Raw genomic sequence first — 26,420 nt, 5'->3', positions numbered from 1 at the left:
ATGTTCTCGGAAATTAAAAAAGCTCAACTACGTTTCGCTTTTTCAGTCTTTACCTCGACCATGAAAACGTCAACATACCGCTCTTGTAACGTAGATTACTATTAAAGATAAAAGTAACTAGTAACTAAATTAAACAATATTTTTAAGCAACTAGGTTTTCATACGTCTATATTTGAATATGACGCGCAACAATCTCTTTCATACACATTTGGTTGCGAAACTGTCGTCTGTCGCCCGACGCAATAACAAAAGCGATGGTGTTGCCTCTGTAATAAACTTTAGGAACTTCATCTTGAAAAAAATAAATTTACTTCAGATTTTGACACTTCCTTAACATTCTTTCCATTTGGTCCTAAAGCATAAACGTTTCGTGTTGAAAAGTAAAATGGAACGAAAAAAAAAATACAAATTTTCTTATTGTTTGGTCTAATATATTCATATATTGTTGGTATTCATTTTCAGTGAGAGAGTATTTAATGGTTTCGTTTACAACATTTATTATGTCAGAACAACAATAAATTTTTAATCACACACAGTATAATGAAATTAGTACTTCTACTAATTTAATTCCCCATCGTTGGTACTTCTGACGAAATTATTATTCCTTTATTTCACTCAGTGGACAGAATGTCTCGAAGTCCTCGAAATCGAGACCAATCTTGGCGAGAGCCTCTTTGGCGGCTTTAAGAGCTTCCTCACTTGGTGTCCAAGTCAGAAAAGTGATGGCAACCACAGCTGCAATAAATTTCTCATTTTTATACAGTACACATAATATCCGAAGACCCCACATCATAGGTGAAAGATGTTGTAATGTTTAGTATTATTATTTTTTTTCGTTGCAGATGAATCATGTTGAGCATTGTGGTGGGATGATTACTCGATGGTGTTAGGGTAAAGCGAGATAAGTTATAAAAATGAGTTTTGAGATGAATGAAAATTAAAGTTCGGACCGTATTGAAAATAATTTTCTGCACTAATAAAATACATCACATACTGTACTAATATTACTATCTGTTGTTTTGTACACCCACTTACAGAATTTAATTTCTGTATTCACCCGGGGGAACAAAACTCTATTTGCACAAAAATGGCTTAACTCCCTTTACCCGAACATCATTGCATTTCCTCTGCTAACATGAGGGATGGTCACGAGAGCGTTGGCTGATGAGCTGAATGAACTTCATCCCAGTTGGCAGGTACAGCAGAACTGTTCGCTCAATTGTTAAGAAAATTCAACGACCTCGGTAGCAGATTCGTCGTGTTCAGACTTCCAAGGACTCACTGGAAGCACATGCCAATCCACGGGGCAGTGGTTTCCAACTGAGCGCACCAATATAAAGAATTATGCTTTAACATAACTTTTTCCTAATTGGAGAATAGGACATTCCTGATGAAAATATATTATTCTGTTTCTGTTTGACCAAGGAATTACATCTCCATCCGTCGTTCGGAATCACGTTGAACGTTACAATGTGATCAACCCTCATGTCCGCATGTACTTATTGGCCTCAACGGGATAGTCCATTATCATCATGATTCTTGCAGCAAGAATAGAAATATTAATACTAGGTATTACAAAAATGTCCTGTTTTTGAGGTACATTCCGGACAATGTATAGTAGGAAATTTAACAATCATTTCAAAAAAGCATAATTTAGCGTTTAATAAACTCGCTACAGCATTTTTCTGTTATTGGAAGTTACCTGTTTCAGATATTTTTCATAGTAGCTGATATAATAATATGATGAACCTTAACAAGTTCAATATTGATATTTAAAATATATTGATCTTGGGTCGTAAAAACTTTCGTTTACTGTAACTTTTGAAACTAAGAGATAGGCATGATATACTGTACTTCGTTCCGTGAATATATTCATTATTTCTAAATGTGTTCAAATTAAAATATATTTCTCGTCACTCTATACGGTACCTTAGTCAGTGTGTGCGTGTTAGAATTTGACAATGAGAAACTACAGTCTTACTCGTTGAAATAGAAACACGTTTAGAAAATTTTTCTTAGAGTGAAGCATTTGGAAACATATTTTTGCGGGAATAATTCCATGGAATGGATGTAATTCGCAGGTAATGATTTAAAATTTATGTCCCCGATGTTAAGAGTAGGTTAGTGTATGTAAATGGTGTTTACATTTTTACAATAAAAGCACATTCTTGGAGAGCAAGCTCTGTAGTAAATCACAAAATCTTTCAGAATGCAGGGTGAGTGCACTCTGTGCAGTAAGACACGATTTAACATTGCATGTGGTTGCAAATTAGGCAAAGTCTTCATAGGTTACGTTCACCACGTTATGTGTGATATTCTTTTATTCGAGATACATACTGCAAGTTTTACGAAATCAGAAATCCTTCATCATTTACCTTCACGGCGCACAGTGATCCTTTTTGCTATCTGGCCGCGCAAAGTACAATTTCAGTTTCACGTATGTTCATGTTTTATGGAGTTTGTAATTGATATAATGTCCAAGGATACGAGATTTGTTATAGTTACGCTTATTTGTGCAGCTCTTTTGTTACAAAAGAAGTCAGAAGTATGGCGTTTCTTATAGTATCCCTGGCCTGAAGCCGAGCTCATAATTTATGTTCGATAACTGTGCTGAAAATGACGTTTTTCGTCCGACGATTTTCATCGGTTACTGGTGCATATGCGAGACCAAGGTTTGTGCTATGTTTGTGATATTTTAAAAATTCCACACAGCTCATTACTTTAAAGTGAAATTTGCTTGAAAATTGAGAAATCATTGCTATTTTAACTTGTAGTTTTGAGTATTTTTACACCCGGAAATTTAGAATTGTCAACGATTGGTCAAATTTTTTCAGAAGACTAAAGACAATATCTTATTCTTTCTCGTATATAGAAACTGAAAACTTACAGATAATCCGTTTTGAAGATATTCTTAAGATTGTTAATTTAGCTTGCTTGCCACCGAATCCTGAGTAAATTCCAGTCACAAAAAGAAGTTGCTAGAGAGAAATTTGTTTTATATGAACAAAATATAGAAAAAGTTTCCATAATTGGCTTGTTATCTAATGCTGAATATGGTTTTGGTGTCGTCAGATCCTGTAATAAGCAGTCTCACAAAGAAAACGCGAAAGAGAAGTGGACCTGTATTCAACGAAGTTCTTTGTTTATCAAGAACCCGCGCCAGCTTCAGGAACTTAATCTGAAACTTACAGCAGCACTGAGAACTAAATATTATTGAAAACACTTTTAACATTGAATTACATTGAAGGAAAAATTAGTAGTGATAACTGTTCATTGTTAGTGTACGTCTTGTCGTCCTCCCCAGTACTTTATACTTGTAAAATTTTCCTCACAGTTTATAATAAAGAACTAGCTATGTCATAATGCCATTATGATGTAACTGATTTCTTCCACGTATTTTTCTTATATTTTTCATACATGCAGTGATGAAGACCTGAAGTTCTACAGTGTTGTTGCCTATAGAATACCTACATCACTGTGATTGAGAGTTAATATTAAGCCCAAATTGAATTCGAATCATGCCATATGGATAAGGAAATTGCTTCACATACTTACAAATTGTTATTTTAATGTTTCTGCATCATTTTAATACTGAATCGAATTTTGCGCGGCCAGATAGGTAAAAGGATCGCTGTGCGACGCGGCGGTAGAAGTTACTTCAAAATTGTTTAACATCTCAAATCTATGCAATATTGAAAATATCCACACTAACATAAGAATTAAGATCTTTGGACTAAGATTAGGATGTATTTTTCGTGTAGGCAGATATGTTTCTCTATTTATTCAATAAAGCTTTGGTAATAATAATAATAATAATAATAATAATAATAATAATAGTGATGATAATAATAATAGTGATGATAATAATAATAGTGATAATAGCATTACAAATGTTTTTATGACCAAAAGATTTTAATGGCAACTTATAGTAGGGCGTGACTTAGGAAAACTAGAAAAACTCTCATTTTCAGGAAATTAGTTTATTTCGAAAAAGAATATAATTTTAAATTTCAACAGTTTTTTGTAACTTAATTTCTCTTCTTTAACATTATGATGTATGTTTTTAGGTTTGAAATGTTTATAAATGCAAAAATTTCATTTCTGAATAATTTAATAAAGCTGCTCAGATATAGTAAATTGTCCACACCTGTGGAGTAACGGTTATCGCGTCTGGCCGCGAAACCAGATGGCCCGGGTTCGATTCCCGGTCGGGGCAAGTTACCTGGTTGAGGTTTTTTCCGGGGTTTTCCCTCAACCCAATATGAGCAAATGCTGGGTAACTTTCGGTGTTGGAATCCGGACTCATTTCACCGGCATTATCACCTTCATCTCATTCAGACGCTAAATAACCTAAGCTATTGATAAAGCGTCGTAAAATAACCTGCTCCTTTTCCAATCACAGCCAGATTTTTATGTTGTTCTTAATTATCTGTATATGCATGTGGAAAGTGAATAAGTGTTTATAATACTTTCAAATTTAATAAAATGAGTAGCGAATTTTCGTAGGGTTTTTTTTTAATTCTATTCATATTAGCTATTGCCTATTCCGGAAGTTACCTGCCTGTTTCCATTCTAGGACATATTAATTTCATTTATGAATGCACCTCGCCTTGCATTTACCGCTGTAACTAGGCCAGGATAAAATACCAAAGCCTATAATCTCTTGGGGTGCAGCATACATTGCTTAACAGACAGAATTCTTGTCCTACAAAAACTAATAATTATAACCATTTTCAGAATTAAAACTCGCGAGTCTTACAACGTCTATTCAAAAAACAGAAGATTCTAACAGTTCTGTCCATAATTGTCTTCGAATGTGTCCATAATGCTTTGAAACATAACAATTTATTCAAGCGATATTGTGGTTATCAATATTATTATACTAAAAAAAAACGCCCTAACCCTCTATAAGTATACTACTAAACTTTTTGACTCGCCTCCCTTTGACCTATGTTTCAAAATCTTTAGTTCGCTTCCGCCCAACATCTGCAGTCAGAAAACAGAAAATTCTTTTTGAAACTCTCTAAAGCATTTCCTCGTAAGCAATCGTACTACTTCAGAAACAATGTACAAACGGACAACTAATGCAAGTACTCCAAACTCAGCATAAACTGCTCACATAGGTTTCTGTGATACTCTTTACCTCTGTACTTCATACTCTGCCATATATCCCTCCATTTATGTTTGCTCTAACGTTTAATCACGGTTTGGCTCTGCTGAGCAATTAGTTCTGTGAATAAATGTTAATTTTAGTTAGTTGTAATTTGCCATTCACGAGTGTTTAAACATTCATTTGTATATACTGTAGATGTTATATTTTGTTAGCTTGTAATTTGGTATTTATTTAAATAAAATAATTTACACTGCTGTCAATTTAGTTAACTTGTGGTCTGTGATTTGCTATTTATTTCACAGATTCATTTGTAATGTTGTTAAATTTTGTTAGCTTGCAATTTGATATTAACTTCAAAAATGTATTTGCACTGTTATCGTTAATTGAATCTTTTTTTAGAAACCCCTTAAGTCACGAAATACAGCGTTTGGGGAAGCACAAAAAACTGTTTAAAAGAAATGCATGACTTGAGAACTGGAATGTTTGAAATGGGAAATGTTAGTAAAAACTTAACGAATATTTCTGTGTCCGAAAGAATAATTTTAATTAGAATATGACTCAATTTCAGGTTTAAAAATGTCTGACTTATGGCGTTTATCAAAATCTGGTAAAGATGTAACAAAACAATATATTTATTTCATGAAATAATAGAAAATTTGGTTAAAAAATACGAATTTCATTCTTAAAAACAATATTTAGAAGCTGAGTTCATAATTTTTGCTTCTTGTGGACAAACTTTACTCCAACCTGTATATAATGTCACTAAAGACATAAATAATGAACTTCTGCATGAAATAATTCAGTACAATAAATCAGTAATACGTTAAAAACATTATTCTAACAAATCCAAAATTCACACTCAAAATAAATTAATTTATCAAACACAACAGCATAGGTTATAGTTTTGATCATTCTGTGTCAATCTTGTCACTGACTTATGGGCCTTATCCACGTAACTTAGTTTTCAAGCGCACATGTCACAGCAGAAATGCCGTTTGGCTTGTGACATTTTTCTGAAAATGGTGTATCTATCCCTATGCAACATAAATTAGCAATACACTCAATTTTGTTAAAATTTGACTTATCGGATTTCACAAAAAAAAAACCGATTCAATTTTAGTTAGCCTGTGATTTACTGTCTATTTTAAACATTCAAATATACTGCTCTCGTTAATAAATTTTACTGACTTCGTAATTTCCTATTTTTAATGATTACTTGCTACCTATTCTATTTTATTTTTATTTACAATTTATCAATTAATGCAGTGGTTCCCAAGCTTCTGTGACTGAAGACAAACTTTACAGAACGCCCACGATATCGCGACACACGTATTTGTTTTTAAAAATAATAATAATAACAATAATAATAATACATAACAACCAGTGCTTCCTTCTACAGCAAAAGGTAGTTGAACTCTGTGGAGAATATTTTGTAGCAAACTGGGGAGATGATTACTACTCATTGCACGAGAATTTTGTCGTTTTAACCTCCTTTTCGTTCAGCTAAGACTTTCAAGGTCTAAGCCGTTCCAGTGCGTTCCGCCAGAAAAGAAAGCACTGATAACTTCTGTGTAATGTTGGACATCCAGTGCTGTAGTTAGGTCGATGTTAACACGCAATCTAAAAAAAAAAGCAGCAACTTGAGTGGCATTAGAAATAAGCAAAGATACAATACCTGTGTGTCAAAATTCCCAACTGTCTATACTGGATGTCCGATAAAAGATTTTTATTGTCGTTTTTGAAAACTAACTTATTTAAATTAATAGGCGTATAAAATCTGCGCTTGGTGGGCTGCACAGAGTTTCTCTATACGTGCCTTATGGTTGCCAGGCCAACACGTAAGTCATCAAGATGCAGCAGTCTCTTCCTTTTTTTTAGACTTGACTATTTTGATGGTAGAGAATTGCTGATTGACACAAGTATGAATTTGAAAACGGCTGTTCTAAATAATTTTTTAGTTTATTCGGCACCATCGACTGATTTGACAAAACATTTCCGCATATAAACGCTCGGGATTTTGTTTATATTCATCTCCACGCCACGTAAGACCATATTATAAGTATTCATAATTATAATTATGAAACGCAAAACGTTTTTGTGAACCCTGCAGGGAATTTTCGCTCACATTATTTGAATTAGTACTGCTGTCATCTAACCCTGAACTTCATTCAGATTGTCTTTTTCGAATTAAAAACTTTCCCTTGACAAAATCTAAATAAAGAACTTTTGATAAAATAGTAGCACTATCACCCGCTCACAAGTATTTACTGAAACTGACCAATATGTTCCAGCGATCCTAATTTCTGTTTTTTACTAAGTGGCAAGAGTAAATTAATTACAAAGCATTGTTGCAGGTGTTCACGTTTCATTGTTAAATTCTCTCTCAAAATACAATGTACCATATTATCAAAGACTTCGTTGTAAATAAAAAATAAGTTGTAAAGATACTTTCTGGATGACATGAAACTTATTTTTCAGTTCCAAATTCCGCGACACACCGGTTGGGAACCCCTGAATTGGTGTATTCTCGTTTCTTATTTATATTCCATATCGAAGCATTATAGCCTATCTGGGTAATGGAAATTGTTCTACTACTGCTTCTGCTGCTACTACTACTACTACTACTACTACTACTACTACTACTATTACTACTTCTACTATTACTACTACTACTACTATTACTACTTCTACTATTACTACTACTACTACTATTAATACTACTACTACTACTATTACTATTACTACTACTACTACTGTTGCTACCTTCCTTTGTGAAGAAAATATTAAGCAGTGGAAAAGCAACAACTGTGATTTGTTTGTAACATTACTGGAAAATAAAACAAGAATTTCTAAATACTATAAAATGCTATTTCGAACTTTCATCATGTACTAATACAGGATAGAAGCGATCCGTGGGATAGAAGAGCTCTCCTATATATTGAGATAAACTGCTCCAGCTCTAAAATTGCGTTTTTCCATAGGGAACAGAAGAATGGTGGTTTATTGTATTATTTTTCATGACACTGACTGAACTCTCTTGTCGTTACTGAGTCGTGCAGAGAACTATACAAATAGGCTGACGGTCAAACAGTAAGCATACGATCATCTAAGGGGTAGAACCCAATTTTCTGTCAGTCCGTAACTATTTATGTGATGATTTAATAACAATGCATACAAAATTTGATACGAATTTGAATTTAATACTCACGCTGTCCGTTAATGGCGCCAGGGCATGCAGTGACGATTTGAAACCGGTGGTAATCCACCGCCAAAATCTCGTAGAGAGATGATAAGCCCGCTACAAAAATGAGACAGAAATAAATGATAAGCACACATTCGTAGACTTTGGAACATCAATATAAAACCAAGATATGAAAGAGCACACTTAAAAACATGATGTGAATGCGTGGTAGCTATAATTGCATCTTCCGGCCCCAAATTGTTGTCGTCCATATTATCTAAGCTATACAAACTTACTTACAAATGGCTTTTAAGGAACATGGAGTTTCATTGCCGCCTTCACATAAGCCCGTCATCGGTCCCTATCCTCACAAGATTAATCCAGTCCCTATCATCATATCCCACATCCCTCAAATCTATTTAATATCCTCCCATGTACGCCTCGGCCTCCCCAAAAGTCTTTTCTCCTCAAATCTTCCAACTAACACTCTGTATGCATTTTTGGATTCGCCCATAATACGTGCTACATGCCCGGCCCATCTCAATTGTCTGGATTTAATGTTCCTCATTATGTTAGTTAAAGAATACAATGCGTGAAGTTCTGCATTGTGTAACTTTCCTCATACTCCTCAAACTTCATCCAAATATTTTCCTAAGCAACTTATTCTCGAACACCCTAAACCTCTGTTTCTCAAAGTGAGAGTCCAAGTTTTGCAACCATACAGAACAACCGGTAATATAACTGAATCGGTCATTTCAAAAAGGTCATGAGTCAAGAAACTGAAATTTTACAGGAGAAAGTTAAAACTACCTACAGCATAAACTACCTAATTTTTAATTCTCATATGACTGTCAATGATTAAAGCGTTATCGAGGAAAATATTGTATTATAAATTTTTCATTAAAAATTTTTTGTTTGGCATAAAACACATTTTCAAAAACAATGACTCATGACCTTTTTGCAATGAACGTTCACATTTTACCAATTAATAAAATATATTTTTAGCAAATAATGTTCTAATTACATAAATTATTTAATGCACCAATATACCATGAATGAGAACACTTATGCGTACTATTTTCATATTATACAGGGTGATTCACAAGGATTTACCGTCCTTTACTTAGGTTATTTCTGAAGACATTTCGAACAAAAAAAAATGTAATATAATCATAGTTCCTATTCTCAATATTTTCAGAGTTACACTAATTTAAAGTTGTTTGTAAAATACGTTTTTTTCTTAACTCTGTAAATATTGAGAATAGGACCCATGCTTATATGATATTTTTTATACATCTTGATTACACAACTTTTAACACTGTATCACTTCGGAATATGTATGATAAGAACTTTCTTGTGTTAAATATTATTGACGTACCTTGTTAACATGTTTCGACCTATTTTCGGTCATCTTCGAAACTGGTCATTGTTGGTCTTGGCGCCTCTTGTGTCCTGTGTGGGTGCGTTAGTAGTGTAGAGCCAAAGAGTGTATGTGTTTTAAAATTGAGTAGTGTGTTGAGAATATCGTTGGGGTGTGTTTTCGTGTGTTTGTATATTTCATATTGTTCTAGTGTGTTCAGTTTCTGGAAATGACATGGAAATACTGCACATCTAACCAAAAAGCCAGAAACTCAAATATATACATTATATATATATATATTTTTTATGCGTTTAATTTCCTCTCGAGTGTTATTGACGTCACTGGTAAAATTTCACCAGTGACTTCAGTTTTCCGTTGCTGCCACCGCATAAAGTTCCTATGCTACAACGCGAATATGCATCGCAGAACGGTAAGAGGAGCGGCGCAGAATACCACGTCCTCATATACGCATGTGTGTTACGAGAACGGCGTTCATCGGCTGTGATAATGTGTTCACACTTTCTCGAATGTATTCATGTGACTATTGCGGTAAATGACAGCATCCTTGTCGCATTCCTTTCCCTACTCCACTTCTCCCTGACATTTCTTCTCCTATCCTGACTTTCACTCATAGTTTTATATAAAGACTAGCCGTGCCCGCTGCACTTGTTATAAATAAATATAATTGTCTTAAATCTGATATATTTCCAAATACAGCTTTGTTATTGTTAGTGAATAATTAATTTATTATCAGTTATAAATCGTTTGCTCCTCAATGACGTTCACAATTGTATTTAGAAATATGAATGTTACTGTTATTACCATGCAATAGGTTCTGGAGTTGTTCGATTAAGTCTTCTTTTAAGTTTGGTATTAAGTTAGATTAACAGCGTCTGAAATAGAATACATTTGTAAGAACTGAAGGTTGTTACTCTCAGCTGGAAGAAGGTTTTGTCATCAAACGATACTATTTGAAATAAGGTGTTGTACTGCCCTATATTATTTAAAACATGTGTTGATAACAGATGTTCCGCTGTAAGTACCTACCTAAGTTTTTAATTGGTTGTGAGGGCTCTTGAATCTCAGGAAGAAAAACTTTTCCAGCAGCGCAACGTATTCAAGGCTAATTTACAAACATGTTAAGCGAATTATTCTTGCAACCAAAAAGGATGCTCCCTAGACCAATTAGTCGTATTTCAATCATGTAATTACTTCAAAATTTCATCTGGTGTTACATGACGTTATGACCGAAATACCTATGTTGTTAATTGTTTTTATTGTAACATTCGGCCAAAACTGACAGAGTATATAAGATCTCGCTCTCAGAGGGGTTGAGTTTGGGGTTTGAGATGGCCTACAAACCACAAGTCATGCTAAAGTGTTGGTTTGTTAATTAGTCAATATGGAGTATTGTTCACTACATAGAACTGTTACCTATTAAGTATACATTGCCGTAGCTCACCCAAATACGTAATTAAGAAATAAAATTTTGTAGTATTATGTTATTGAATAATTAATACTTAATATGTGCCGCATGTATATTTATAAAATTACTCCATCTATGGCTTTCATTCTTTTATAAAAATCGCAACGCAAATCTGACACCAAATTTCAGTACTGTACGGTACCTCCAAATAGCATTAACTTTAACTGCAGTACATATAGCTAATTATTAGTTTCGACACTATACAAAGTTTTCTGTACGTAAGGTTCTGTTTAGTCTATCTTATATGCATTTGTGCCCAGTCATCGATTCACCCATGAGCTTCTGTAATGACATAAAGCCTACGTCCATCTAAAGGAACTACACTTTCCAATGATGAAAGAATTATTTAAATGTACGATACGTGTCCATAAAGTAACTTTCCCACTCGTCTCACAGCTAGCAAACCATATGTTGCGTCTACATGATAGAGTAATATCCTGCCATGGCGCATGCGTTAGTGGAACTTCCCGAGTGCTCTCAGTGCTTCGTTTCATTGGTTGAAGATGGACGTTCCTATTCCAGCTCCCGCCGCGTCAGTATAAAGTTTTTGAATGCACAGAGCATAGCGCGGATTGAAATAAGTTGATTGTCAGCTGTGCCAGATATATGGGCAAGCAGATGGTGCGTTGCTGCTGCAGGACGCCAAAATGTGCATGACGAGGAGCACAGTGGAAGGCCAACCATCATCACAGACGACCTTGTGGAGCAACGCGCCATCTGCTTGCCCATATACCTGGCACAGCTGACGATCAATTTCAATCGGCGCTATGTTCTGTGCAATCAAAAACTTTATCACTGCTCGCACTTCACATGCAGCGGGAGCTGGAATAGGAGCGTCCATCTTCAACCAATGCAACGAAGCTACTCAGAGCACTCGGGAAGTTCCGCTAGCGCATGCGCCATGCCAAGATATTATTCTATCACGTACACGCCGTCTCTTCGCGCAACATATGTGGGACGAGTTGGAAAGTTACTTTATGGACGCGCCTCGTATTATATAGTTTCCTGAGATTTCCTCATACAAACACACAAAATAGGCTAGTAATATTTAGTATACTATAAATACATATTATATCATCCGTATATTAATCCGACTGTTGCCGCCTGAAATAAATGCAGAGTCATTTCTTTTATCTTTATTACTCGTATATTAATCGAACTTGGCCATGATATAAAAGCATTGTTATTTCAAAACGGATATATCTCGCCACATGGTAATGCAGAATTCCTGCATGGAAATATTATGGACTTCGGCACAGCATAGTAATATCAGTCCTATCAATATTTTGCATAGAATAAAAGTTATCGGAAATCGTTTTAAAGAAGTTTTATTACGTAACATTTGTCAAAAAAATAGTAATAAGCGAGATATTTAGATTTATTTAATTCAGGTCCCCTTATAACCCCTCTTTTAAATTAAGTATTTTGAATGGCATATAGCCTAAAATCTAAGCTACAGCGCAGTTAATTTACATTCCAATTTTTTATCGAAATCCGTTCAGCCAGTATCGCGTGAAAAGGAAAAAACATACAGACAGACAGACATACAAAGAACAATTTCAAAAAAAGCGATTTTTGGTTTCAGGATGAATAATTATACATGTTGACACCAATTATTTGTGGAAAACCGAAAATTATCAGAAAAATATCGGTTATAGATTTATTATTGGTATAGATTACGGAATAGTCCTCTCTTGCCAATCCATACCATTTTTTTTCTGTATCCCATAAGTTTATTTCAATCCGCTATGTCAAAAGCCTTTGCATGTCCACAGATACGATACGTTCTTCTTTCTTTCTTTCTTTCTTTCTTTCTTTCTTTCTTTCTTTCTTTCTTTCTTTCTTTCTTTCTTTCTTTCTTTCTTTCTTTCTTTCTTTCTTTCTTTCTTTCTGTCTTTCTTTCTTTCTAGGTATCTTTCGCCGATTGTTCGCAGCTGTCGAATTGCATCTCTTGTAATTTTTCCTTTCTGAAGCCAAATTGCTCTTCTTCCAACTTTCCTTCCATCTTAGAATATAAATGTCGATTTAATATTCGCAGGAGAATCTTCATCGAGTCCGATAACAGGCTGATAGTCCTAAACTCATAAAATCTCTTGGCGTTATTTTTCTTGAAACTATATAGCTATAATATATTTATATATAATATATTATATATCCAGGGTGGAAAGTATTCAGCGGAAGTCCTTTTAAAGGACGAATCCTTGACGTGTTATGATTGGAAAAGTACCTACTCTACTATTTTGCTCTTTTTCGCTAAATTTCCCAAAAATAATTGTTTGACATGATAAATTTTGAACTTATTATTTTTCAAACACGTATTTTATGAATGTCTTTACATAAGAGTGCTCAGTTGAAACGAATATTTTGTATAATGTGTCTGCCATGTTTATGATTTAGGGATATTCCATTACTTTAATAATTAATAAAGCAGTTAAATTAATGGATATTTGGCAAAGCTGTTAACGATATGTACAGAGAGGGTTTGGAATTGAATGGGTTACATCAGCTCCTTGTTTATGCGGATGACGTAACTATGTTAGGAGAAAATCCACAAACGATTAGGGAAAACACGGAAATTTTACTTGAAGCAAGTAGAGAGAGGTTTGGAAGTAAGTCCCAAAAAGACAAAGTAAGGTCCCTGTGGGTATTAAGGCCCACCTAACGGATCTTTTATTATGGCCGGTACTGAAGTTGGTTTAGAATTACACTAATGAGGTAATGTCTAAAGATGTTTATTTATGTAACAAAATACGAAAAAGAACAGACTGATATATCAAAATGTTTCCTTGTTATTCCAAATTTAGCAAATATTTGCAACTGGACCTTATTTCCCGAGTAGTCTGTTAATATGGCCCATGCCGTAGGGTAATAGAGTCCAAAGAGAGTACATTTCAATTAACTCATCAGATTAGGAAACAGAGTTAATATCACAATAACATAAAGTGAAATGAATACAAGCAACAATTACATGTACTGGAATACCTGAGCAATCGTATTTGTCAACAATAGTGACAATAAACTTCTTAAAATCTGAAACAGTGTGTCACAGAAAAAATCTGACTATTCCAAACATTTAGGGCATACAAGAACATATTTATTAGAGGCAGTGAGGCCCACACAAACTTCATGGACCCACAATGAACATGATGGACACTATCCCATATCCAATGCTTCAGCTGATTCACAGACAAAACAGTACATTCCTTATTAACATCATGTCTCGACTGGGAGATATTGCTCTTTTTCAAGCCAACTGTTCTCGTTTCCTCAATACTTTCCTCCTTGTTGTTTTTCCTTTTAGGGGTTGGATTGTTATTTCCCATTCCTTTATTATTGTCTTTCTTATATCTTTCTTCTTCGCCCTCTTTGGTTACTTTCACAAAGAATTCCTTTGTAAGTGTGACTGCTTTATAATTTAATGCTTTTTTACGGATTACCTGTTTCTCGCATGCTACTTTCTTCGGTGTGCTCAGAATAGTTGCGAATGGGCTTGTTATCTTACCAGTATTTTCGATTTGTACTCCACTTGTTCTGGTACCTGATTGTCATCACTCTGGCTACCTTCTATTGTAGTTGATTGAGGTGTTGAAGGCTTGGAGCCAAATGCCTTATTTTCTATACCAAAGAAAGATGATTCAGTTGTAATTTATGAATGAGTTGCTGCTGGTATTTCTAAGTCCTGTTGTTCCAGTGGATGTTCAGTGACCAAACTTGGAGCAAAGACTGTTTCTGGTATAACATCTGGCGCAAAAAGATAGATACCAGTGGCTCGGAAACCATTGGCGACATTTTGTACGGTCATGCATTTTATTCCAGACAGGTTTAAATAGTGCTGAGAATCTCTCTTTATGTAGTCGCCTTTCAGGATGAAGCTCCCAGTATCTGAGCAATGTTTCATCCCAATAGTGTTCGAAGGATCTATAGATCGTTTTATCAAGTGGTTGCAGTTCACAAACACATAAGAGTAAATGCAATGTCTGCGAACAAAATAGTAATCTGTACTTAAATTATTTATATAGCCTAGTTTAATTTTATCCCTAGATATTTATTATTATTATTATTATTATTATTATTATTATTATTATTATTATTATTATTATTATTATTATTATTAAAACATTTGCAATCTGAAGTGGAAGTTCATGCTCAATAATATAATTAACTTATTTAATCGTCTTGTAAATTTTAATAGTTGTCGGGAAATAAGGCCCGGGCCTTATTTGCCTGTTGTTGCTTGGGCCTTATTGCACGATCACAGACCTGGTATGATTTTGAGGGTATATCTGTGTCATGGAGATTTGGAAAAATTATTTTGAACCTGTATCTGGAACGATGAAATATCTCTCAAGCATAACATGCAATAACATTTCCAATATTCTGAGCATTGAAATATATTATTACATTTAACTTTACTTCCAATATTATAGTTTTGTCTCCTCAACAATGTTTCGGCGCGTTTTCTTCTTGTTACTCCATTACTACCAACATAAGCTGCGCGCAATTTATTAGGCAGATGTAATTTTAGTTCCCCAACATGACTACAGAGTGATCACTCTTCCTCTTAGCCTTGATCCGCGAATTTCAAAATTGGGCCTTATTTCTCGATGGGCTTTATTACCCACTGGGACCTCATATAATGATGTCTCGTGACCAGATTATTGTAGGACATGGAAATATAAACACTTGAAATTCATCCTATGAAGTAGTGTAAACATTCAAATATCTTGAAGCAACAGTAACAAATATAAATGATACTCGGGAGGAAATTAAATGCAGAATAAATATGGGAAAAGCGTGTTATTAATCGGTTTAGAAGCTTTTATCTTCCAGTCTGCTCTAAAAAAAGCTGAAAGTTGGAATTTATAAAAGAATTATATTACCGGTTCTTGTGTATGGTTGTGAAACTTGAACGATCACTTTGAGGAGGAACAGAGGTTAAGGGTGTTTGAGAATAATGTGCTTAGAAAAATATTTGGGGCTAAGAGGGATGAAGTTACAGGAGAATGGATAAGTTACAGGACGCAGAACTGCATGCATTTTATTCTTTAGCTGACATAATTAGAAACATTAAATCCAGACGTTTGAGATGGGCAGGGCATGTAGCACGTATGGGCGAATCCAGAAATGCACATAGGCCTACAGTATTAGTTGGGAGACCGGAGGGATGGCTGGCTTATGTGAGGGCTGCAATGAACCTCCGGGTTGCTTAAAAGCCATTTGTAATATAATAGTTACCGATATGTAGACGCATGCTAGGCCTATCTTTTTTCCGTAACATGCTGCCGAGAGGGTGAGTTCTTTATGTTAGGTTCTTTGAAGGTAGGCTACGGGATTCCTACGAAAGGGAATTTAGCATTTTTTTCAAATTCACTTCTGTATGTTGAATTTTGTTATGCAAATGTATTTCTGAGAAGCTTATGTAGCCTATATGCTAAAGAGACTTTTAATGTAATAAATCATGAAAATAATTTAATAATTGGTAGTTAGTTGTACTCCAAACAACAGCAATGGAAAAGTGGCACAGATTGCAACTTAATTCAACTCTATAGCAAAATATAAGGAACCCATTATAACTGCAAATAATGTAACAATTCAACCTAGTCGACCTGCTTGGCAAGTTGGTATAGCGCTGGCCTTCTATGCCCAAGGTTGCGGGTTCGATCCCGGGTCAGGTCGATGGCATTTAAGTGTGCTTAAATGCGACAGGCTCATGTCAGTAGATTTACTGGCATGTAAAAGAACTCCTGCGGGACAAAATTTCGGCACATCCGGCGACGCTGATATAACCTCTGCAGTTGCGAGCGTCGTTAAATAAAACATAACAATTCAACCTAAAACCTATATTTTTTTTTTACTGCACTTTGCGTGAAATGGATTACGGTTTTATATTTTGGTGTAATAAATTATTATTTGAAACTCAATGTGACTGGATATTTTTGTAACCTGATGCATCATAGTAATAAACAGAGATTTTTAAGATTTGTACTGGGCTTTTACAGAACAGAAGATTTAAAGTCTTCATACTGTAATTCTGATGTTAGCGCCACATTTAACCTAATTTTATTGTTATTCCAATAGAAAGTAACATGTTTCGTTTCTTGTATTCAATGCAGCATGGGAATGATGTTCGACAAAGTTTCAAATTAAATTTTTATTATTATTATTGTTATTATTATTATTATTATTGTTATTATTATTGTTATTATTATTATTGTTATTGTTATTATTATTATTATTATTATTATTATTATTATTATTATTATTATTAAAACTTGCTTCTGAACTGCGTACACATTCTTGTGCCTATTCCAATTATATTTAACTGCATTGATATTAAGTAGTGATACTTGATTGGTTTGCAGTAAAACTCGTAATTTATTTAATGCGGAAATAAATAAATAAATAAATTAATTAATTAAACATAAAAAAATTATGATGAATGATTATTTTGCAAAGGCAGTCAGTCATCTCGTAAAACAAACTTGGTGTTTCCTGACAATATAACTAAGTAATAACAAGTCTTAAACACTTATCTTTCTTATAATATTAATATGGTAGTCATCTCCAGGTCCCAATTTACATACGCCCTATATAATTGCATTGCGAACACAGGAATATAAGTTATAAGGTTTACAGATTAGCACAGCTTTGAACAATTAAAAATCATATATTGAAATTAAATGTTGAAATTACGTAAAGGTTACCTTATGGTTTAACAGTCAATGTCGATTTTACAAACAATAACTGCTTAAAACATTTGTACATTTAACGAATTCTTGAGCAACGATGTTAATTGACCAATTGCAAACAAGCATTATAATTAAACATTTTTACATTATGGCGATGTGAGATAATCCATAGCGTTGACGTTCCGAACACGCAAGTTTGTGAAAAAATTAATATTTAGGCCTATAATTTAAAATGGAGTATTCCATTTTATTAGTATTGCAATTATTCGAGTAATTTGACTATAGCCTACCTTACGGAGTGTAGATGTGCATTGTGGTCTGGTTAAAGGTATGCTTTCCACCTATACGCAATTTTAAGCTCTAATTTAAATATATGCTGATTTGTAAACCTTATAAGTTAAATTACTGTGTTCACTAAGCAGTTACATTTGAATACCTGCGAGAAAAACTGCTGTAACTTGCATTTTTGTTTCTCGAAGCCATGAGAAATGTATGTATGGAGTTAATTTTGGCTACTCTGATATTTGTCTGTTTATGTATGAAATTATATTGCTGAGCGGAAACAAAAAGGTTGCAACGTTTAGTAGTAATGGCTGACTTAGCATGCTGTAAAGTTAGTCCAACATTTTGTGGCCACAGAAATAAAGTAAAAAGCGAAAATAATATGTCGAAGTGGAAGGGGAATCAGAAGAGACACAAAAGGAATTCTGGACATCCATACAGTATATAGCTCTGGAAAGAGACATAGACTAGGAAAAATACCAAGTGAAGAGGTGGGTGCATAAAGGTTGTAAGCCTTTGTTAACCACATATGAATCTTAGGTTACGGTGAGACAACTACCATTTTCAATAGAAAATTAAGTTAGTAAAAGACAACATTACAGTAATGCTTAGCCGTAAATGATTTCTATCTAAATACACATTTTGTTTCTTATGGAATGACGCAAATTCCCCATCCATGCAAGGATTTAAGTAAGGAACACAGCAAGCTCTTCTTTGAAAAATTGTACCAGATGGATTAATAATCAGCGACGTCTTTGCCCATCTGCTGAATGTGTGGAGCTTATAGACGTCAGGAGAAAGAGTACTCGTCAGGCAGTTTCTAGAAGATACTGTATAAATTGTTAAAAGTTTGTAACCAACAATATAACGGAGTGTTACGAACTCTTAGATGGAAAGTTAGTATCTTGTTCAATTTCTAAAAGTTCAGCAATGTTGAATGTTTTTCCATTCCTCTATAATCTACATTGCTACAGAAACACTATGGGATCCAAAGAAAAAAGAATTGAAAATATATACCAATAAAATGTCAAAATAATTTTTCTCTATCTTGAAAAATTTAAGTTTTGCCAGTTAAATTCTTTTTTGCCCGCAGGTAGGCCTATTCTTTTTTTTTTGTAAATTGAGACCTGAAGATGATTTTCAGTTAGTCGAAAACGTTGGTCCTGACACCAACTAAAGACAAACAATTAAATTTCAAGAAAGATAAGTGTTAGGACTGTTGTTATTATTATTACTAATATTGTTAGACATGGCAACAGCTCATCGTAAAATGTATGAAAAAAAAAGATTTGCTACTGACAATGACTACATAACCGCCCTCACAGCTGCGAAGAGGGGGAGTTTCCATGCGTTGGTAAGTGATACTGAATTTATTACGATGTTGCAATTTTTCTTCATGCGTTGGGAAGTGATACTGAATTTATTACGATGTTGCAATTTTTCTTCAAGTCAAGGCAATTCTCCACTAAATATAAGATATAACGCAAATTGGCATAATAAATTGTTGTTCCTTTTATATGAAAGACTTTCCTCTGTGAAGTCCCTGCCGTTGAACTCCTCCCATGAAGTATGGCAGCAATACTCTTCATAGCACCACTATTCTTCTTTATAGGCTTCCTGGTTTTATAATACATAAAACATTTTAAATCTTTGGAAGAAAACAGCGTATTTACTTGAATTAGATTTAGAAGGCTGAACTGACGCTATTGATTCACTCATAAGTGAAAACTACAGGGTCTACTAATATTCTCCTTGTTATTTCCTAATTTGAAAGGATGCGATGTAAATTATTTTGTAATAAATTTCAATTTCAGCAATTCAAAATAATGCGAACTAGTTAACATTTTCACGATTGTACATCTTCCCACAATTTTGTACCCGTCAGACTAGTTACAGTTGTCAGTGGCGTGCTTGCCTCAGGATTTCCATTTGAAATCATAAATACTGTTGCACGTATCACACCATTTAGCTAGCCATAACTATCTCTAAGCACACGAGAGATATTTCGACTTGACTAACAGGTTGCTTCAAAGACACCAGTATTGGTTATCAGTGACCTTCACTTCGAGGTAAGTAACAAGTTAATGCAAGTCGAAGTATTTATGTGATATGTGGCAGTAACGACTTTGTAATAAATTTGTTTCCAGTTTGTTACTTTAATGTCATCCTATTTTCTTACTGAGTTCTACTTCTTAAAGCATGAAAGGAAAGTGCTCGTTTTTTTGATAATGTACGTACGAGTATTTAAATATGTAAGTTGTTAACTTTACAGAGCTAAAATAGTAACTGCTGACAACTGTGCAATAGATTTGGCGACCTGAGAATCTTGACAATATGCCAATATCCAACTAGGCTGAGGTGCATTGCTACAACACTTAACGAATGTACACTGACGTTCAAAGATATCTGATCCTACTAATCGATAGTGGTCGATAATTTGTTGGTGTAAGTGTGACTACTTTAGTTATTATTTCTGTGAATAGTTGGTGAAGATAATAGTAGTCTATTGTCAGTAGCACATAAATTTATCCGAATTATAGAATTCAATTTTGATACCACTCTACTTATTGTAAAACAACAATGGGTAAGCTGCAAACCGCTAATATTGTCAATTACGAGAATTAATTATGATTAATCGACATAATCACTTTCTCTGACACTTTTAACCGCCTCAATAATGGTGCCATCTACCGAGAACTAGCGGAACTCTTTCAAAGTTCGTTAAATTTGATATCTTTGGTTCTGACTGATCCGTGGTTGGAAAGTTCGCTTACACGATCATAAAATCGTAGGTCAGATTTCTTTGAAGGTCAGTGTACGAGTATCAACCGGAGCGATGTGGCTGCAACTTTATTAGCACTCACCATTGTCAGAAAGAATGTAATCCACGTAGTGGCCGTTCACCTTCTCGTAGGTTCCATGGAAGGTGTTGTTCTGTCCGTTACTGCAGCAGGAACAACATGTAAAATATTCCACGTTGTTCTTGTTTACTAACTTTTTACGTATAATTAATTATATGGTCGTCCTACACTAATAGAAAAAACGGAAAGATTTTGTGCAACAGAAATTACACTGACGTTATCATGGAAATGTTTGTCATATCCCGTAACAACAATGATAACGAGTCCATTCCTATACCCAAATCAGTCCACATTGTGTGTGCGAAGATATGAGAAGTTACCAGTTGTCGGATATTGACTTATAGCTGTTTTTTTATTTACGTTATTGATTTGACATATGTATGCATTGAAAGAATTAGTTAATTTAAGAAAGATAACATCGTGAAACTGAAAAAGAAAAATCATTTTTATAAAAAAAAAAAACATTTCCCAGTACAATCTAGAAGTGTCTAAATTAATTCTATTAAAACATTCACAACTTTGGTCACATACAACTCTTATTTTGTTTTATTTAAATCTTAATTTGCAAAATAAATTAAAATGTAGATTTATACTTCGCTCGATCATCTGTTATTCACACGACAATTTAGATGTTCCGTTGAATTTGTCTCATTTTATACAGAGTGTTTCAAAAGTGACGGTAAAAAGTTTAGGGATGAAAAATAAAAATGAAGGAAAGCAAAATAGTCCCAGTAAACATGAGTCCGCAAATTAACCATATACGAGATAATGTCATTTTGTGCTGGTGGAGGCCAGCTGAATATACTAAGTACTAATTCCAACAAAATCAGTGATAGCTTTATTTCATTTATCAGTCACGGGACAGTAAAATTCATAATTTTGGTATTGAAATATGATTAAACATACACAAAAGAAAAATTTTTGTTTGAGCAACAGTAAAGTTTGTGGATAAACAAGGTGCGGTACGGTATCAACATGTTAACTGAAGAATTTTACAGAAGATGTTCAAAGTTCTGACCATGAACTTGACTGCATCTGTCTAGTTTTCTCTGCAAAGACCATGGCAGTCCTGGGTCATTCTTCATTTGCTGGAAGGCATCTACAATCCGATAGGCCTACTGCAATTCTTCAGCTGTGGTGATGTCTGTTGTGTAAACTTGGCTTTTTGCGTAACTCCATACACAAAAATTCGAAGAATTTAAATCCGGTAATCTAGGTATAGGCCCTCTCCTCTACCGTTCACTACATTGTCTGGTTAGATATATTTTCACGCTTAGAATGAAATGGGAAACTTATTACAAATAAGTCAGTCTCTTCTATGTGACATTAACTCAGTTGCAGAATGGTCAGAAGTTAATGATATGAAAATTAACGTCTCCAAATCTAATGTGATAACCTTTTCCACGAAAACTTCTTCACTGAAATTTAATTATTATCTAAATATTGTTGTAATAAACAGAACTGATTGTGTAAAATATCTGGGAATATTCATTGACAGTAAACTGTATTTTCGTAATCATGTTGATTACATTAATTTACAATCATGCAATCAGAACGTTGGGAATAATGCGGTCAATAACTTATTCTTTTTCCACGGCTGATTCTCTTTTAAGAATCTACTACAGCCTATAACAGTGCGATCGAAACTCGAATATTTTGCATCTGTAGTTTTGAACTCTATTACAACTACTGATTCGGCTAAAATAGAATACATACAAAGAAAAATTATATCCTTATGATCATTCAGATTTCTCCTCATTATCATTAATTCCGGACATAGCTATGAGAGAAAATGCGAATACTGTAATTTTCGAAGCCTACAAGACGTCATGAGTTCGATTATCCATTCTTTGCAAGGTTCTAAAAGGTGTACCCTGTGACTTCTTCTTAAAGAATATTATCTTACGTATTCAGACGATGATACAAGAGCTCACAAACTTTTCTATAATAGAAATTCAACATTTCTTTCACCAGTCTCCAGATGCATTAAAACGCCAAGATACATGAAGGCGAATTGGATCCTTTCAATGTATAGGCTCAATTTGTTCTTGCAATGACTTATGATTTATTTATTCTTCTAAAAATTTTATTCAATTTACATAGCAACATTTTCATTATTATTGTAATACCGATAATATTATATCATCAACTAGACAAGAATTCTTTGTTTAAGATTCTTTTATTTAATTGTATCTGTTAATTAACGTTATAATATCAGTTTACTTAATTTAATATTTGTATTATTGTCATTCTAAAATATTGTATTCAATTTTAATATTATTATTATTTTTATTATTATTATTATTATTATTACTATTATTATTATTATTATTTCTCTAGTTTAAATATGAATTTTAATATTATTCTCGTTACCTTTTATATTATTTAGTTGTTTATTTAATCATTTACATGATTCCATCTTTTCATTTTCAAATAATATTACCTTAATTGTCATTATTTTATGTATTTTATTCATCCACTTTATTCCGTCTATCCAATGTTATTATTGTCGTTGTGTTATAATATTCTCGTCATCTTGCATACCTTTGTAATACTATTTATATGTTTCCATTCTTCATTTATATAACTCCATTATTTAATTTATAATTATCATTTTATTTAATTGCCCTTATTTTAATTACGTCATTGGACTTTTATTGTAATTTATATCATTGCTGATGTTTTTATTATATAATCTTTGTGCTGAACTGTAATTGGCCACTGGCTGTTGTACAACGCATTAAATATAAGTAAATAAATAAAAAATAAATTATTATTATTATTATTGTTGTTGTTGTTATTATTATTATTATTATTATTTTTATTATTATTATTATTATTATTATTATTATTATTATTATTATTATTATTATTATTATTATTATTATTGGAAGATTGAATGTTGATCACATAGCTCATTTCTTTCCTTCATTACATGCAATGAAATCTTACAGCAAATTGTAAGTTACTTATCAATCCTAATTCTCTTTATACTTTATAAGTATAAGGAATCATATTATAGATGCCCTCAAATTCCCTGCCAGGCTTTGTTTTGCCTTACCTGTTGTCAACGATGCTGACCTGCAGTTGAAGCTCTCCGTTAGGTGCGGTGCTTGCTTCGCTTACCCAGCAGGAGAATTTTGTCATCAGATCTTTATTGTTGACGTAGACAACCTTCCAAGAATCCTGTACCTATATAAAGATTACAGATCTCAATTAGACAAGACCGTCCTCAGTTTATGTTCATGGGTGAGGATTATTATCATGACTTCTCGTAAAGGCAGCTGAAGCCTTGGTCTTGTGTCTAGAGTTAAAAAAAATAATAAAGCGTTTATCTGAGTAAGAGTGAGCTACAGGAAACATATTTTAACTGTTTGAAGGATGACAATAAAATCGTGTAAAGCTTTAATTGAAAGAATTCATCTATACATCTCGTAAAAGCCCTATATATACAGGGTGGAAGTAAAATACCCCTGCAGATTGAAAGGGGCGATAGGGTACATTAAAGAATTAGGAAACCTATTTTACGTTTTGTAATTAAATCCACGGTTAACATCGCCGCTAGCACAGTAATCTTTTCTTCAAGTAGTAAAGTTGTAAGAGGTGAACGAACTCAGGTCTGTCTCTGTACGCGAGCCTCCCTCTCTCGCTACGACGTTGCAATCTGTTCGCATCGTTCAGTGGCTTGAAATTAGTGGTTTTAAATTAAATTTACGCGAAAACCGTCGACGCGTTTGAAATATGCCAGAGTGATAAATTATTCTTTATTAGATTTTCTATCGATATGGATGAAAGTCACTATCCTACTCGCAATAGTTACCGAATAACAGGGTGTTTAGTATTTGGGAAAAAAACATTTTTTTTTCTCAGAAAACTATGAACTTTCCACCAACATGTTATTTCAATTTTTGTTACATACAATATGATCTATTCCCTCTGAAAATGTGAAGGGTTTCATTTCCACCCTGTATACATATAAAAGATCTATAAATCGATTTAATCTAAATAATTCTACTATAGTGGTGTATCGAAGTACATATGATATTTCCATGCAGCAATTCTGCGTTATCATAATGATGAAAGATCGGTGGAGCGGAAAGTGTTGGGCACTAAAGCGAAACTAAGAGGTGGAGTAGATCCACAGCTGCGAGGTGGGTTAGACGCTATAGAGTTCATTCCTATACCTACTTTGCTTCTGCTTTTTCTAAGAAGAAAGTGTGGCATTTAGTTTAGGTTGGGCAAACCACACATTTTCCTATACAGAGGAACTCTCTCCCGACAATCTACGTCACCTCTACATGCATCCTATGCTCGTAAATTCGCTTAATTAATTTCGGTGATGGTAATCAAAATGGTATGGTTCCTTCTTTTGATTTGCTAAAACAACTGATGAAACATGAATCTCCACGGAGCCGAATCAACACTTTATTGGGCCTCTGGTGAGTGCTGTATGAAACAGCCAGGCATCTTCCTCTGTGTTACACTGGTTAATACGGACATTTACTTCTTGGTAATAAAAAGCACGCAGAAAAAATTGGAATATTCATTATTAACAATATTTATTGAATTCAGAAATTTCACTTCAAAGGGGTGTCAACAATGTTTTCCGAGAGAGCTTTCACTTTAAAACGATACAAAATTTCTTACCTTGTATACATCGATGTCTTCGATTAGAGATCTTCCAGTCTTGCAGTCTTCGGCCACGGCCGATTGAACGACGAGACAAAGCGCAAATACAAGTAGAAACGACGCCATGGTACACAGTAAAGGAATGGGGCACCAAAATTACACCTGGCCAAGAGAAAAATATAGGGTGAAGGTTGGTAATTCTGTGATACGAGTAATATTGTGATATTTCTTTTTGAGAATTTATTACAACTTACTGAGCGAGAGAAGAACCGGTTTTGTGCAGCAACTTGTCCACGAACACTTCATTAATACGTTGACACAAAAGAACCGATCTTCCTCTTCTCAGTTTCCGACAACGAAACTCAACCTATTCCTAATTTTGGACCCAATTTCCATACGCTCCATAAATTAAGATGCGGTCCGTAATCGCTTTAAAATTCGGAATTTAGTACCGATACCGAAACAGTTATTTTCATATGTATGTAAGTTTATTCTAGACGCATTGTGGGGCCAACCGAGGTTTACCGCTATTATAGGTAACAACACTTCATGTTGCACAGCTTTGCAGCGCACTTTTCGAATATGCGCACCGCTTGTATACAATCTAGTTTGATGTGAGAATAAATTACATACTCTCAGTTGGATAACATTATTATCTTTACTGTATACTACGTATACTTACTTGCTTAATGCTGTCAGCTAGTTCTCGAACTAATGTAGCTAACGTAGCTTCATGGACAATTTATTCTAAAGTTTATCAACGTTCCCTCCCATTACATATGAAGGGTTCAGAGCTGTAGAGGGCCAAGCGCCATTTAA

The 26,420-nt window shown here is 34.0% G+C and overlaps 1 protein-coding gene across 1 annotated transcript; it reads right to left on the bottom strand.

Annotated features, from left to right (window-relative positions):
• Nucleotides 1–472: 472 nt before the first annotated feature.
• LOC138715512 (allergen Bla g 4-like) lies at nt 473–26,420 on the bottom strand. The gene is made up of 6 exons (XM_069848521.1): nt 26,284–26,420; nt 25,620–25,763; nt 24,034–24,164; nt 20,976–21,055; nt 8,322–8,411; nt 473–735 (listed from the first exon to the last, which is right to left on the bottom strand). The coding sequence occupies exons 2-6, from the start codon at nt 25,725–25,727 to the stop codon at nt 599–601; spliced, it is 546 nt and encodes a 181-aa protein (XP_069704622.1). The 5' UTR covers nt 25,728–25,763; nt 26,284–26,420; the 3' UTR covers nt 473–598.

The sequence above is a fragment of the Periplaneta americana genome, chromosome 15 (genome assembly GCF_040183065.1).
Source record: "Periplaneta americana isolate PAMFEO1 chromosome 15, P.americana_PAMFEO1_priV1, whole genome shotgun sequence".
In the NCBI taxonomy this organism is placed as follows: Eukaryota; Metazoa; Arthropoda; class Insecta; order Blattodea; family Blattidae; genus Periplaneta; species Periplaneta americana.
The sequence above is the reverse complement of the archived record's forward strand: the minus strand, read 5'-3'. Positions and strand labels throughout refer to the sequence as shown.